The 15,259-nt window shown below is 39.0% G+C and overlaps 1 protein-coding gene across 1 annotated transcript in view; it reads left to right on the top strand.

Moving 5' to 3' along the window:
• The window catches only part of PTPRT (protein tyrosine phosphatase receptor type T), a 464,744-nt gene that overhangs the window by 119,547 nt on the left and 329,938 nt on the right, over positions 1–15,259 (top strand). Inside the window, exon 2 of the mRNA XM_072878971.1 lies at positions 9,801–9,926. Within this exon, the coding sequence (XP_072735072.1) occupies positions 9,801–9,926 (126 nt within the window). The remainder of the gene's footprint in view (positions 1–9,800; positions 9,927–15,259) is intronic.

The following is a 15,259-nucleotide window of genomic DNA, read 5'->3' as shown; positions in this document are numbered from 1 at the left end:
GCTAAAATAAGATGCAGTCACTAGACCATGCTAGGTGTTAGTGGGGGATTAGCTTTGCTAATGTGGTGGTGAAGCTTCAGAGAATGCCAAGTGCAAACAGCTTTACAGAGGCCTTTGCAGACTGAATGGTGGGAACTTCCAAAGAGAACAGGGCGCTTTCTGAAGTTCAGCATTGATTTAACTTACTTCCTTTGGCTTCATTTGGGAAGACTGTTGAGCTAATGGAATGATTATGAAACTTCCAGCCCAATAAGCACTTAATTTCTTCTCTAAAAATGATAGAAGTCTGTTCTAGTTACATTTGATTGCAACCAGATCGTGTTTAATTTTATGCCGTGTTCACTGGTGTGGCAATAATCCAGACTTCCTACCCTTATTTAAGCTACTATCTTCATGTTTTCTGACCATGAACTTCAAATAAAACATCTCAGCTACAAGGAGATCTTCCTCCAAAACAGGAGCCCCAGCAGCACTAAAGGAACAGTAGTACAGGGAAAGGAGAAAGATTAGAAGGCTTGTAGATGGTATTGGAATTCCTGAGATTGTATCTTTTAAGACAATATTTTGTTCATCACCAAGGATAATATGAGTCAGTCAATGACTGCTTCTTGCTTAAAGTTCAAACGCATTAATTTGAAGTTTGTATAAAAGCTTATTGAGAAAGACAGGCTTACTAACGCAATATAAAATAAGTGAGAAACAATTATCTCCGGATAGTTTTTGGCTGCCTTGGTGGATGGTAAATGTAAAATAAGTACGTAATTCTAAACGACTGCACAGCTTGAATAGGTATTCCATGTGACATTACAAAATGCTGAAATGAAGTAAGTCAATAGAGAGTTCTGACTGATCAAGACTCCAGTGTGATGACTGATGTAGACTTTGGTGAAAATGCACCATAAATACGATGTTAGATAATCCTGTTAAGGTACACTGAATAATTAGACCCAAGAATTTTCAGATGCTGGAAGGAAAGAAAAGCAGTGTTACCTTTTTTGCAGAAACAATGAATACCCACAAATGGTTTTTACTGACAAATATAGCTAAGCACCTCTCCAACAAACACGGTTAATCGTTTAAGATGGATTTTTGGAATACAGAATGGCATTATTTTAGGAAAAAATTTGGTCCTGTAACTTAAGAAACAAATTGAAGCAAAGTAAGGCTTCTATTTAGACTACAAGAATAAAAGGAAGTAAGTGCTACAAATTTGCATTTTTAGAAAGGAATCTTCATTTCATCATACTATGAATAAATCAGGAGCCTGCTACAAGGGTGGAAAGCCACTCAACTAATGAATTAAAAAGATAATTAGCTAGAATCATAAGAAAAGATGACAGGGAATGTCTGTTTAAGAATCTTATGGTTTTGAAAACCTGTGTTAATTTTACAAGTTTCATTACATTGGGACAGGCAAGTCTGAAAACTCTTCACATAAATAAATCTCGGTGTGTTTCAGCAGACTGAAACTAAACTGAACTTGCAAAGTTAGTGTTCTTTGAAAAGGTTCAGTGTGTTAACTGACTTTGTTCCATAGCATTAAAAAAAAAAAAAAATCCAATGAGATTATAGATAGATATATATATATATACTTATGCTTAAATAAAGCAACAAAATGTTAATATTGAGCTATTGAAATAGTGACAGCTAAGCTGTCGGAAGCAAAAAGATATTCTTGGTATTAAATAAAGGACATACATTCTGGCAAGTGAAGTTAGATGAGTCATCCTAGATTTGGACATATAAATTTAAACAAATGACATTTAGTGTTAGTTTTACTCCTAGGATACTTCAAAGCGATTTCACTGATCCTTGGTGGATTATGAAGTACAGAATTAGTAATGAACGTATAAGCTGGTCTACGGCTCAAATTATGAGACTTGTAGGCAAGCTTTTGCAAAGAGAAACCTATAATAATGAATTTAAGAATGAAAACTTAGCTTAACCTGACAAGTTCAGGAAATACAGCTTAAATACTTGTTCCATATATATCAGGATCCTAGCCACACTGCTCGTTTTGCAGCAGAGTAGTTCCATGGGATTAGGAGGGTAACTGATAAACTTTGTCAGACTCTATTCCACATTTGGGACGAATAATTTCTGCAGAGAAGTGCTGGGAGAAAAACTTCTTATTGCTGGGAGGACACTGCCTTTAGGTGTTTCACTAGACAATGCTAGACCTATTCAGTCTGTCCCTTTCGTCACATTAAGCTATGTTATTGATGACATTCATCATGAAGACCATACATGATTGATCCCTTATGCAGTGTCAGCGATGTTTTGATTATAGCAAGTTTTCTATGCAATGAACATGTAACCACTGATTGTATTCATGCATGTGTTGTGTGTACGTGCATGGAAACTGTGCTCATAAGCTGCTGCAGAGTGTGTGGAAATAGATGTGTAATGTTGAACCTGTAAAGATAGCAATTTGACATGGCATATAAATTTGGAAAAGGCTTTCAAAAAATGTATACCCATTGTATGATAGTTTTCCTTAATAGGCTGATAGCACTTGAAATCACTGTGATACAAAAAATTCCAATTTTGAGCCTACTTTGGGACCATTACAGATTTCAGTTGAAATGAAGAGCTTTTCTAAGCTGCGTTCATTTTTTTCAAGGATTAACTTGACTTGGGGGGGGGGGGAACCAAACCCAACAAAAACCACTATACGTATAAATTTTAAAGCTATTTTTATTGCTTCAGTTAAAAACAAACACATACTTTCTGAAAGGTCTAATTGTCAGGACAGAGATCATGCAAAAGGACTGAAATGTAGTAAAATCTAACAAGTATGATCCATTCCTAAGCCAGGCAATTGTTACCAATATCTCAAAGGACTAGCACCTTTCAGAGCGTAGATAAAACCTCCTCTGCTTACATGTAAATCTAATAATATTATGTTGAGTGAGATGGAAAGAAAATAAATTGAACTGTCCTGTGGCAGATGAATCATGCCTTGACAATGAGGACTGATACTTGCAGCAGAAACCAAATCGCATACAGGAGTGTGTTTGAGGCACTAGAGAAATCACTGATGTTTACTTCTAAAACCCAGAACATCTGGATACCTTGAGAGAAGCATTTCTGTGAGCACCAGAAGTAAAGAAGCCTGGTTTTCAGTGGATTTGTGTTTCATGGTTGAGTGACTTATCTGAATTTATGCTAGGTCTAAGCTCAGTTCTTAAAGAATTGACATCAGAAAAAGATGTTATGAATGCTTTACTTTAGAGTTTATACCTTGCTACATACCTGGGGAATCTATTCCTCAGTTTCTCCTGGTGTAGATCCTCTGTTAATTAATGAGGCACAAAAATTGATCAAAGCTTTCCCTGCAGTTTGAGGAGTCATAGTATCTTTCTCTCCCTTGTAGAGTCTGAGTTTAAATACACGGTGAACACGTGGTGCCCTTTGACTCAGTAAAGATAACTTTTTTCTCTTTGCAGAAACCTTTTCCTTGAAAATCTGGGAATAGAATAAACAGTTGAGTAAAATAATAAAGTACGGATTGAAATTGGCCAGTTACAACAGCAGGTTGATAACACGGTGGCAGAAAGATGATTTTCTGACAAATGACGTACCCAGTTACCGTTGGCCCTTCTGAAACTTCCCGTCCTGTGCTGTGCAGATACCTAAAGCTGTACAAAACGCGTTGCTTCTAGGGTGTTATGGTTGAAACTAATGACATCTCAAGTGACCAGCGCCATCCTCCAGTCCCTCCATACTTGTACTCCTCTTCGATGTGATGTCCATTGAGAGCTGAGGCTGTTGGACAGTGCTCATTAGAAATAGGTTTGGTCTGCAGAATTTGCATCTGCTTTCTTGTTCAGCTTACCATTTCGGTTTGCTTGTATGCATGTTTCTGATGTCTTCTGTCTTAATCTTTCTGGAAGGAGTAGAAAGTACACAAAGCACTAACTACTCTTCCTGAGGGAGGAAACCCCAATATCCCTTGATGTATCCCATAAACAAAGCAACTCAGCACAAGCTTTACATACACATTTTTATTCTCCTCTCCCTCCCACCTACATAAGAATATGTAATAAGATTTCTCAAGGATACACTGTGTGAAGTCTACAGTCTGAAAAATAAGTTATAAATGGATTTTTAGACAATAAATCCCATAATAGAAGTTATTCTAATGAGCCAAATGTATCTCTTAGCCCTTGTAAACAAGAATGTCATTGAAAGAGATGAGAATGAACGATCAGAAACAGTGCTGTGTTAATTTCTGGACTTTTATAGTTCATAAGTACTACTTCATCATAATAGTATTTGTTTCTTCCTCTACTTGCCTCATATTTTGTGAGGTCAAGGTCTAAATCAATGGACTAAGCCTCAGCTCTCATGAGTTTCAAAAGGGATGTTCCACAGAAAAGTACTGCCTGCTTTTTTAATGTCTGCTTTATTTATTTATTTATTTTTAAATAAACAAGGGAGAAAGCTAACTACTTATGCCCCAGAAGAAAGGTCTGGAGTGGGACAAATGAGATTGATGTTCTTGCTGTCTTTGCTCCTCCCTACCTTGGGAATGCTGTAAATGCTTGAGCAAATTATGTCTGATGCTGTGCTGTTTTCCGTGTGTATTTAGAAACACGGGATAACCGATGAGGTTTCTCACATCAGGATGTTTCTTCAGCCCTTTTTAGAAGTATTGTGTTTTGTTTTTGTTTTTTTTTAATCTGGTGAGTCCGTGAGAGTTTGACATTGGATGACTTTATAAAACATTCTACTAATTGGATTTGTTAAAATAAATAAATCAAACACTAATTGGAACGTACCCTGCCATTATTTTTGCTTACTGAATTAGATATAATGGCGTGAAGTTCTTTTTATCATATTTGTGCACTTATTTAAACACCCCCCTGGCGCACACTTCTGCAAATTCAATTATATATTCAAAGGAGGCATTCAATTTATGCAAGGCTGGTTTACATTTAATCTGGGGGCAAGTCTCAGTAACTGATGATAGGTCTGCTCAAGATTAATTAGCATCACTCAGATGAGCAGTGGCATTGTTACAAGCCCGCAGTGTAAAAAAAAGGGATATTTTATCCTTCCTACATGAGCTGTTATTTGCTTCAATATGACCCTTTTCAGGAAGGGAAAAGCTTTGTTCTTGTTTGGGCTTCATTTTGTGAAAAGGGGTCAACACCACATGCATTATCTAACAATATCAAAGTCATCTCCATTTCCTTTTCTTTTGCCCCACTTAGTAACTGCATTTGTCACTGTTTAATTTTCAGCCAACCAGGGGAAAGACTCCAGGATCCCAGTTTGCTTCCTAAAATCCTCGTTCTTGTTAACAATTTATGAAGACTTAGAACCCCATTTTGGTGAATGTGTAAATGTTTTCATTTTCTTCAAACAGATTTGTGATAACTGTGGCTAAAATTGTAACATGCAAATCGGGTATCTAAGTTCCTTGAATGGTATCTTTTTCTTTCAATTTGAGGATTATTTTTTCTACATTAATGAATAGCTCAGTTCTACCAAGCAGTTATGTTTGTGACGGATGATTTTGCATTAGGATGGATCTAACCTCTTCGTCCCCCTCTTTATGTTCCAGCATATTTAGATGTAGCTCGTATTTAGGTGTCCACATAGGCAGTGTGTCTTAGGAAATGCTGAATATTGAGCTTATGCTGACATCAGTGAAAATAATATATTTGCTAGCTTTAGCCTGTTGGCCCATTTTGGAGTTACTGTCCCTACTTAAGTGGACACTTAAAATCTATTAATAAATTTGTAGTTTAAACTGAAATTCATTAGTGGGGACTAGCTGAATTTCCAAGGATCTCGCAGCTAGGTGCTTGTGTAGCAAAGTGGATCACTTGATCCCATTAGATGGGCATGAGGAGCACCTGTGGAAGTGCAATCTGGCCATCAAATGCACCTTTGCCCTGTGTTTGCTTGCTAGCTTGCTTAGGAGCTTATTGTCCTGAATGCACACTTGAACATAAGAGCATTTTCATCTCCTGGGTCAACAATGTTCCACAGGAAAGGTATCCTGCCATGCTTTTCTCAAACTCTTCCTCCTCATCCCACTTTACCTTCCTTAACTTACTGTGGCGAGTTCCTGGGGTTCCCTGGTCTGGCACGCTGGCCTCAGCGAGGCTGCGGACTCAAAAGATGGATGGAGCCCACTCGGCTTGCCTGGGGCGGTGGCAAAGCTGCTGCTGAGGTGGATCGGAGTGTGGCGATGTGGTAATGGCGCTGCGGAGTGTCCCTCGGTCCGCCTGGCTCCTCTTCTAGGCGAGGGTAGGGGAAACAGAGCCCGACTCGACCCCGAGGCTGGGTTTGCATTTAGAAGCGGATGTTTCTGGTTGTGCTCCGTGTCGTGTGCCGGCAGCAGGGGGGGCTGGAGGGGCGGCCTCTGTGAGGAGAGGCCGGGGCTGCCCCGCGCCGGAGGGGCCTGCGCGGGCGGCAGCTTGGGCCCCTCAGCGACGCCGGTGGCATCTCTGGGAAAAGGCATTTAAGAAAGGGCAACACGCCAGAAGCGGGGAGAGGAATTGTGCGAGAAGCCATCCTGCAGACACCAAGGTCAGCGAAGGAGGAGAGAGCACGGTGGGTCTGGGATTCCTGAGGTGGAGTGGAGTGGAAGTTTCCCAGCTGCTTTTCTGGGCCTGGCCGCCTGTGACTGAAGCTGTAATGTGTCTGCCATGTTCTGCAAAAACGTAAGACTAAGATCACCTATGATATACTTGTTTGGCAGATATGAACACAAGCCACTGTGACTGTTAGAGTAACGCCAAAATCTGGATGTTGTGATTCTTTCCTTGCACTTTCTGAAGTTTCTTTCCTTTTCCATAATACGATGTATGCTATAAGAGTGTGAACAGAGGAGTTGCTGACTTTGGAGCTCATGAGTTAATATGGCACTGGGTCCCAGCTGACTCTTTATATCACTTTTAGTTCTGCTCTCTTTTGACACACTGTAGCAAGAAGCAGATGGAGACTTCCCAGCTCTTGGTACCTGAGATTCATGCAGCCAGCCTGCTTGTCTGAGCCCTTAAAATTGACTCCGTTTTTTTCTCCTTGTCCTCATTTCCTGTGAATTCACCTCTCCAAATTCCAATTCTGTTGCTGCTTAGTAAACTAATCCTTCTGGCTTACTGCCCTGTCACTTTGTGTTTGGAGGTTTCTCCACTAACCTTTTCTTTCTTTAAAATGTAGGTGTTTTGCTGCTACATTTAAGGTTTCCATGGTTTATCCTTTCCATTCTTATCTAATTGTACTATAAGGTTAGCTTTGACTTTCAGACAATGCACTTCAAAGCTTCCTCAGGTGTTGTCTCTTATCAGTGGAAACTCCCAATTGATTTCCAGAAGTTCTCACCATATCCCCTTTTCAGTTCCTCCTCCACCTTTACATACCTCAGCATGTATAAAATAAACTATTTAGCTGATTATACCAAGATATCAACAATTACATTCCCTGTTAAACGAGGACTGCTACCCCATATTTTGTTACTATCGTTTGTTTTGCTTCTGGGACTTTGCAGCAGCACCTATGCAATTTTCTCTGTGTACATGAGGCCTCGTACAATTGTCTGGCTCTATCAGAGAATTTGTTTACAATCCCTTCAAAGTAATAGCTCAGAGACAGCACCATTATTGTGTGCTGCAGTATGCTGAACAGAGGTTCTGTGGAAATGGTGTATGCCTGAAGTTGTGCTATTAAAGTGAATCTATCAAAATTAGAATGCCCAGCTTGGAGAGTGAGAGCAGAGTGTTTGATATCATCTCTCATGCCCGCTCACTGTGAAAAAGGTGACTTTCAGTTGCATTGCATACTCCCACACAATCCAGAACACCTTTATTTTCCCTTAGACATTTTAATGAGCATGTTTAATATTTTAAATTTGAACTTTTTCACCTAAATTAAATATAAAAAATTAGGGAAACAGTTTAAGTGTAATCATGCTCATTTTGACATCTGGGAAAGCTTCACAAGTACAGTAAAATTAAAGCAAGAATTAGTAAAATATTTTAAATAATGATACTTCAGAAATATTTGGAGAGACTTTACTGAAACAGGCAAGCTTGCAAGGGTCATAAAATCTGCTATAGTCAGATCTGTTTATAATGAAAATATACAATATATCAAATTGTTATTTTTTTAGGACTAGCTTGATCTTTAAGCTTTCAGCAACAGAGTATTTTGGGGTGTCAGGAACTCTACCCAACAAATCCTTCTAGTATACCCTTAAATAAAAATAATATGTGAAGTTTTGTAGAATAACTTAGAAAACCAGTTGCAGTTGTAGTGCATATAACGTCCTTTAACGGAATAAGGATTTAATAAATATTAATGACATGGTATGTATTTGTGTTTGTCATTTATGAGGATTTTCATAGGAACCAGGACAAGTTTGGGCTTTCTTGGGAGGTAGAGAATAGAAAATCTAGGTGAAAACTAACGAAGACCTCAATGTCCCCAGTGTTGGATAATCCTTATTGCAGAGGAACCACAGATCACTCACATACCAGCTATTTATTGTGTATGTGTAGGCAATGCAGCCTGTGGGAAGGAGTAAAGAGTCAGGAACATCTCTGTGCATATAACTCTCCAATTAGTGTCAAGAGCAATTGGCAGTTTGGCTGGCAGAACAAGTTAGTGTTGCCCTGAGCATTGCTCAGTCCTTGCAGCTCTGAAGTGTTAGATGTGTCCAGTTGTCTTCAGAGGACTAGTATCTGCAGAGAAAAATTATCCTTGCTTCCCTAAGAGAGGAAACCAAAGCGGTACAGAGACACTGTTGGCATGATTAAGGTGTAAAGGCAAGGACCCAGGCTGCCTGATCTAATGGATCCAGTACTGAAATATGTTTGGCAGAGTAAGCTGCATGGATGTGAAGAGGAATGTGCCTGAGGTAATGTAAGGGACACCAGCATAGGAATATCCTACCAGGGAATAAACTAGCTTGATTTGTCTGTGTGACACAAGTTTCAAAGGTCTGTGTTGGAATACAAAAATTTCATTCCACTGTTCATGGGTTTCCCTTGATTCACAAGTGTTCAGGCAGCTGCCAGGTTATTTATGACAGTTAACTACTTCCAAGTATTTCAGGAATTGCAGCAGGAAAGATCACTTAGTCAACAGTCTGGAAGGTGTGAATGCTAGTTGCCATCCGCTTCTTGTTATTCTCTTGTTGTCGAGAAACTAGAGGGTTGCACTCAAAAGTATTAACTTGAAAACCCTTGAGGAATGGTCATGTACCACACAGAGCTTCATGTTGTTACACATACGAGATGGTTAAAAGGAAGGTTGCACTTTCCATAGGTGTAACCCAACCTTGTGTAATTCAAGGCTTAAAAGCCAAAAGAAGTGAGGATTCACTGTAGGGACAGTGATGCTGTGCTTGTTTACCATTTGTGTTCCTTCTTCCCCCCCCCCCCCTTTTTTTTAATTTTTTTTGAATGTCTGACTTGGGGGTTTATATAATGATCAGTTACTGGGACCCAAATGCAAGTATTCCTGCATGTGTGCATCATGTGCAATTATCCTTGAAAATGTAAAGATAGTAGGGAAATAAAGGGAACTGATCTGAGAAACAGTAGCATGGAGGGAAGAAAACAAAGGTTTCCAATGAATACAGAGTGTGGACAGGGCAAAAATATTTTCTGGATACCTTCTCTGCTGCCTGAAATCAAATATGCAGGAAATTAATTCTATTTTTCCTTTTTCTCCCCCCCCTCCCCCAGTAAACTTGGGTACAAAAATATTTAAGTAAATGATCTTCCATAAAGAGGTATAAATAATTAATACAGGAATGTATTTATTTTTCTTGTTTTTAGGTGGTTGTTCATTTGATGAGCACTACAGTAATTGTGGTTATAGTGTGGCCTTGGGAACCAATGGATTTACCTGGGAGCAGATCAATACCTGGGAAAAGCCAACAATGGATCCTGCTGTCCCAACTGGTAAGTAAGAAGCCTCAGCAACAGTGGGGAGATATTCTTCTTTGAGAGAATTGGCTGTTAGGCCTATATGGGTGTGTACTGGGTCTGGGTACCTACAACAATGGTGTAGGATTTTATTCAGTGATAAAAAGATTACTTTTGTGTTCAAAATAACCTGACAATAGAATTCATGAATGTGAGGTAGCTTTTTACACCATTTGCCACGTGATATCCTTGCTGAATCATTTTACGTTCCTTATTCCTATTTTATTCCTGCATTTAACAGAGAGGAAATGTTTCCGATATAATGTTCCAAGGTTTGGCCAACATTTTGCATGTTTCAGGATCAGAGAGCTGTCTTATCTGGGGAGATGCATGTTTGAGAGGCCAGAAAAAGTGTAGCTTTGTAATGTCTGGGAATATCGGACCTTCCAGTTACTATTTAGCTCTTAACTGACTGCTTTAAATTCTAATTCAGAGAAAGACAAGAAAATTCCTAAAGAATTAACTGTAGTAGCTAGTGCTTGATTAGGCTGGGATTTCAGATGGTGAAATTTTCATATGCAAGAAAAACATTTCCAACAGAGAGAGTTACTAGAACATCTAATTTGCTAACGTATATTGAGAACATCCAATAATAGCATAGTCTTCCAAGTCATACTTGGAATATTCTCTGAAGAACTCACAGTAATGGCAATTTCCAATAGTTTTGTTTCTCATTGGAAGTTAATGTTGTGTTGTATATGGGTGTATACAGGAATATGTTCTCTAGCCTTAATAATTAAGTGCTTTGGAATGCTTTGTTCACATTGAAAAAGAACTTGTTTTAAGAAAGCACACTAACATTTTATAAAAATCATAGTTTGTCTGTGTTCCTTGCCACCTAAAATAGCAGTGCAAGCCCCTTTAATGGCCACAATGGCAAACAGACCTGACTAGCCACTTAAGGCTTTGATTTCAGTCCTAAGAAAGAAGTATTTGTTCTGGTTAGCGCATTGCACTCCGAGAAGCATGAGCTACATGGCAGAACCGGAATATAATGTTGTTCAAGAGGTATTTTTATGCCTGTAATCATTGGGGTAAGAGACTTGTAATTGCTAGCTGCCTGTTAAGGATACCATGTAGAGCTGATACAACAATAGCTCCCTGCTGTAGCCGTTGATAGACAGCCCAGTCTTCATCCCTCTGTGCTATGTCAGTAGAAAACAAGCGCACAAGATACCAGCCTAGCTGCGGTTTCTCCATCACCACACATTGGTTAAGTTGTGGGGGTGTTTTTATTATTTTATTATTGGAAATTGCTCGGAACAGGACGTTTCAAAGTGTGTAACGCCTAGTACCACTCGATTTGGCTGTCATGTCCCCAAAGAAGTTAATTGTGGAAGTTGCAGTTTTCTGGTCTTGTCTGTAAGAATGTGTTTCATCATTCTGGATGATGTTGCTTTTTTAATGATGGCAATTTTGTCTCTGTGGTTCCTCAGCTTCTACCCTGTTCTGTCCTATTCCCTGTCCCTGGTAAAGACCTAGCTAGAGAGACATGACAGATCTTTGAATTAACTGATCCCAGAGCAATCTGAAGGAATAGGAACATACACAGTTTTGATGCAATTTGGAAGGCAAGGAGTAAATGGGACGGCTTACATGGCTTGGGCTGGATGAGTTCAATACTTTGTCAACTCTAAATGTTAAGGTAAACCTATCTATCTGGTCTACGTATGAAGGTGTATTGTCATCTGAAGTACACTGGAGCCATGGAGAAATCAATAGACAACAGTCTGAAATGGCATGGTAAAAAAACCAAAGAAACAAAAAAAAAAAAAAGGAAAAAAACCTAACCCCAAAAGACTACAATGTAATTTTTAAAAAGGCTTTCCGAATTATTTCTTCTTGAACTAAATAAATACAAAGGTGTGTGTTTTCCCCCTTAGTACATCATTCCATGATACCTAGTAGCACTAATAAATATATAAGATGTTAGAGTAGCTGCGAATTTAATAAAGGTTAGACATCAAATAAGAAACACAGAAAGCTTTATTGTAGAAAGATGCAAAGGTAAAGCAGCCATCAACTTGGAATGTGCTGATAAAGCAATATTATCTAAAAGGATCTTAAGGAGCATAAGGGGAAATGACTCAGTTCCTCATGTTACTAATTGGTGTCTTAGGACTATTCACACAGAACAAAAGCTGAAATCAGTAGGGAGAAAATGAAGATCGACCACAGCAAATGTGTACAGAAGACTCTAGTAACAAAAACATGTTTTCAAGAGCTGTCCAAATCATGCTAACCTTGAAGTAAATTATAGTGGTCAATTAGACTGCCCAAAGCTAGCAGAGATGTTCAGAGCTCTTATTGAGAGTCTGTATTGCTGGATAGAATTGTAATGTATGTTGTTTGTATTGGTTACTCATTCAAAATCTGTTTTGTGAGAATAAAAGATGTTTACTTAAAATTCATCTAGTGGCAAAGCCAGGCGAATAAACTGATGAACAGCACGTTCCACTCCTACAAGCAGGGACATCTTTAAAACCAGAGTACTAGAACATTTGGTGATTGACTTTCCGTTCCATTTAATTTCTCCACAGCAGCTGAAAGCAGCAGGGTGTAAATCCACTGAGCTGCAGGGTGTAAGGGGTAGTAACAGAGGTGTTTGTGGAATAAGCATCTTCTGGTGGCCAGCCGTAGCTGGAAAGCTCCTTAGCACCAAGAGCGGCGACAGGAGTGCCAGAATGCATAGGGTTCTGAGAACGCAAGCATTAATGTAGATTTTCTTTATCAAGATGGCATTTTAGACACTACCTTATTTTTGTAGCTGGAAATAGGTTAAAGTACTACATTGTGGAAATGGTAAAAACAAAAGGTGAGCAGGCATTAGGTTGGTTCAATGATGCTAAGTAAGTCTGCAGTGCAAGCTGCTGGGAGAGGTTGGCAGAAAGCATGGCCTGCCCTCACCCTGGTCAGCCAGCCTACATTAACATTGCTGTAAGAGCTACTTTCTTCTGTAAAATGTATCGGCTTTCATAAGTACCAGCAGGTCCTTTGAATTCAACCAAGCCACAGAATTCTGTCCTCTTGAATACTAATGATAATATCTAGCACTTTTTGCAGTACTTTCCATCGTTAGATCTCAGAGTGCTCTTCAAAGGAGGACAGTACCATGAATGAGAGCCTGAGTCTATAGTGCTGTGTAATTCTCTGCTGACACACTGCTGCAAAGGTCTCTGCCTAGGGATGACTTTCTGTTCTTTATTTTTGGAATTAAAATGTCAAAAAAAAAAAAGGGGGGGCACTTAAACTCCTCCATTAGCAATGTAGAAGTTTGTAGGAAATTTGTTTTACTCCATTGCTAGCAAATAAACTGTTTTCAATGAATTCTGTGATTAATTCCTTAGGGCTGGAAACAGTGTTAATTGGGGGATTAAGAACCAGATGTTTGTTCTGAATAAATGTTTCAAAAATGTGAAAGAAATGAATTGTAGGTATCCAATCCCCAGACTTTGGTGGGACTCTCCACCTCCTTGCATAATAGCAGGAGTGATTATAACAAAATATTCTTTAACAGATGGGTGTTTACTTAAGCCTGAATAACCCTCAGTGATGAGTATTCTACAGCCTTTGGGCTGCCTGTTCCACTCTTTGAGTGATAAAGGTTCTCAGTCCTTTATTTTCCTTTATATGGCTTCATCTCATTATTTTTTGTTCCATCTTTGACTAGGGAGAGTAATCAGTTGTTGGTCTCTCTTATAACTTCTTTCATAACTTCTTTGCATGCAGTTAAGTCTTTGTTTTGCAGGACTAAACATGACCCAGTCCTTTCTTAATTCAGTGTCTCATTTCCTTCCCTCTACCCTCTGCCTTCAATCATTGCTTTATCTTTTTTGGGTATTTGCCTGAAGCTGTGTTACCAAGCAGGGTTTCAATACACTTCATGACAGCACTGGTGGGGCACAAGACTTTAATTCTGTTATAGAAGTTCCAAGTACAGCAAGTAGATTTCTCTTGCTCCTCTTTATTTCCATCTTGCAGTTTTCATTCCCCTTTTTCTGTAAATATTCAGTCTTTATGTGCTTGTATTAGATGATGCGAGATGGACATGGCCCTTTAGTTTGTGTTGGATCACAGAAGTTATTTGCTTGGTTGATAAAGTAGGGCCTGAGCTTTTCTGTATTTTTGAGGCAGATACTTGGGTAGTACAACAAGGAAATGTGTTGTGTTTCAACTAGCCAGACAAAAGTACTGGCCTTATTTTTCATGTTACTGCATTGCAGTATTTCAAGGACCCTGGACCTGCCTGCTTGTGCAGCAGTTGCAAGAATAATATTAATAATGAAAGTATTTAACATTTGCATGTTCAAAGTATTTCACCATCATTTGCTAATTAACTCCAATGGAGACTTAACCAGGGCTGACTAGACTGAAGTAATTACTTTAATCGTATTAAAAATGATTCTACTCTGAATACAAAGCCATCATGCCATGTGCCTTTCTACAGCAGCATTCCTTGGTGTTAGATTTACTGTTAAGCTCAAGTTTGCTTTTGTGAAGTTTCCCTGTTCCAAGTTAGCAGATAAGCAAGCAGCACCCAGAGGCTGAAGATCTGTCCCCATCTGCCTGATGGCTCGCTTCCCTTCACACATGTAAATTGGCACTTGGTGTAAGTGCTACTTTACTTTGTGTATATATGTGTGTGTATATATGTAGCTATGTATCTATATGCACACTCCGTATCACTGCTGTTTCTTGCTGAATTGCTTTCTAAGTAGACATCCTGTTTGTCTAGGAAACAGAAGTTTAGATATTATAAATTTAGGGATGAGCAAAACGTTCAGAACAAACTATAGTATTTGGAGAGAGATACGTATTAGAGTTACAATACTTGTATGTTACTTAGCAAGTGCAAATTGTCTTACTTCACAGAGTCCACAAATTTTCTGCAAAGAGAAACAGCACCTGTTATTGACCAAAGGTGTTTTTGTGGTAGAAATAGATGCATTTTTATCTTTCTGAGAGCCGGACTTGCTTGCGATGTCTAACTCATGGTTTGGAAGATGCAAAATAGTTGTGAAAATGCCACCAATACATAGTTTTATGGATTTTGTGTGTGTTTGTGTAAAGCTTATCAAGTAGCAGACAACTAGTGTTGCACCAGTGGCTCAGAAGTGCATACATAGTGTCTTTGTGCTTCCTCTGTTTACAATTGAGCTAAAGGATTCAAACTGTTTTATGGTGTTTCAGAAGGCTATGGCAGGTGAGTACCAAATGGCTGCTAACTACACCGTTAGTGTTTATGGCAGTTGCAGCACTGACTGGATCCCCCTTCAGAGATGTAGTCAGCATTTGCTCTATAATCTTCC

The sequence above is a fragment of the Ciconia boyciana genome, chromosome 14, assembly GCF_034638445.1.
Source record: "Ciconia boyciana chromosome 14, ASM3463844v1, whole genome shotgun sequence".
Lineage (NCBI taxonomy): Eukaryota > Metazoa > Chordata > Aves > Ciconiiformes > Ciconiidae > Ciconia > Ciconia boyciana.
Note: the sequence above shows the minus strand (reverse complement) of the source record. Positions and strands in the feature narration are given on the sequence as shown.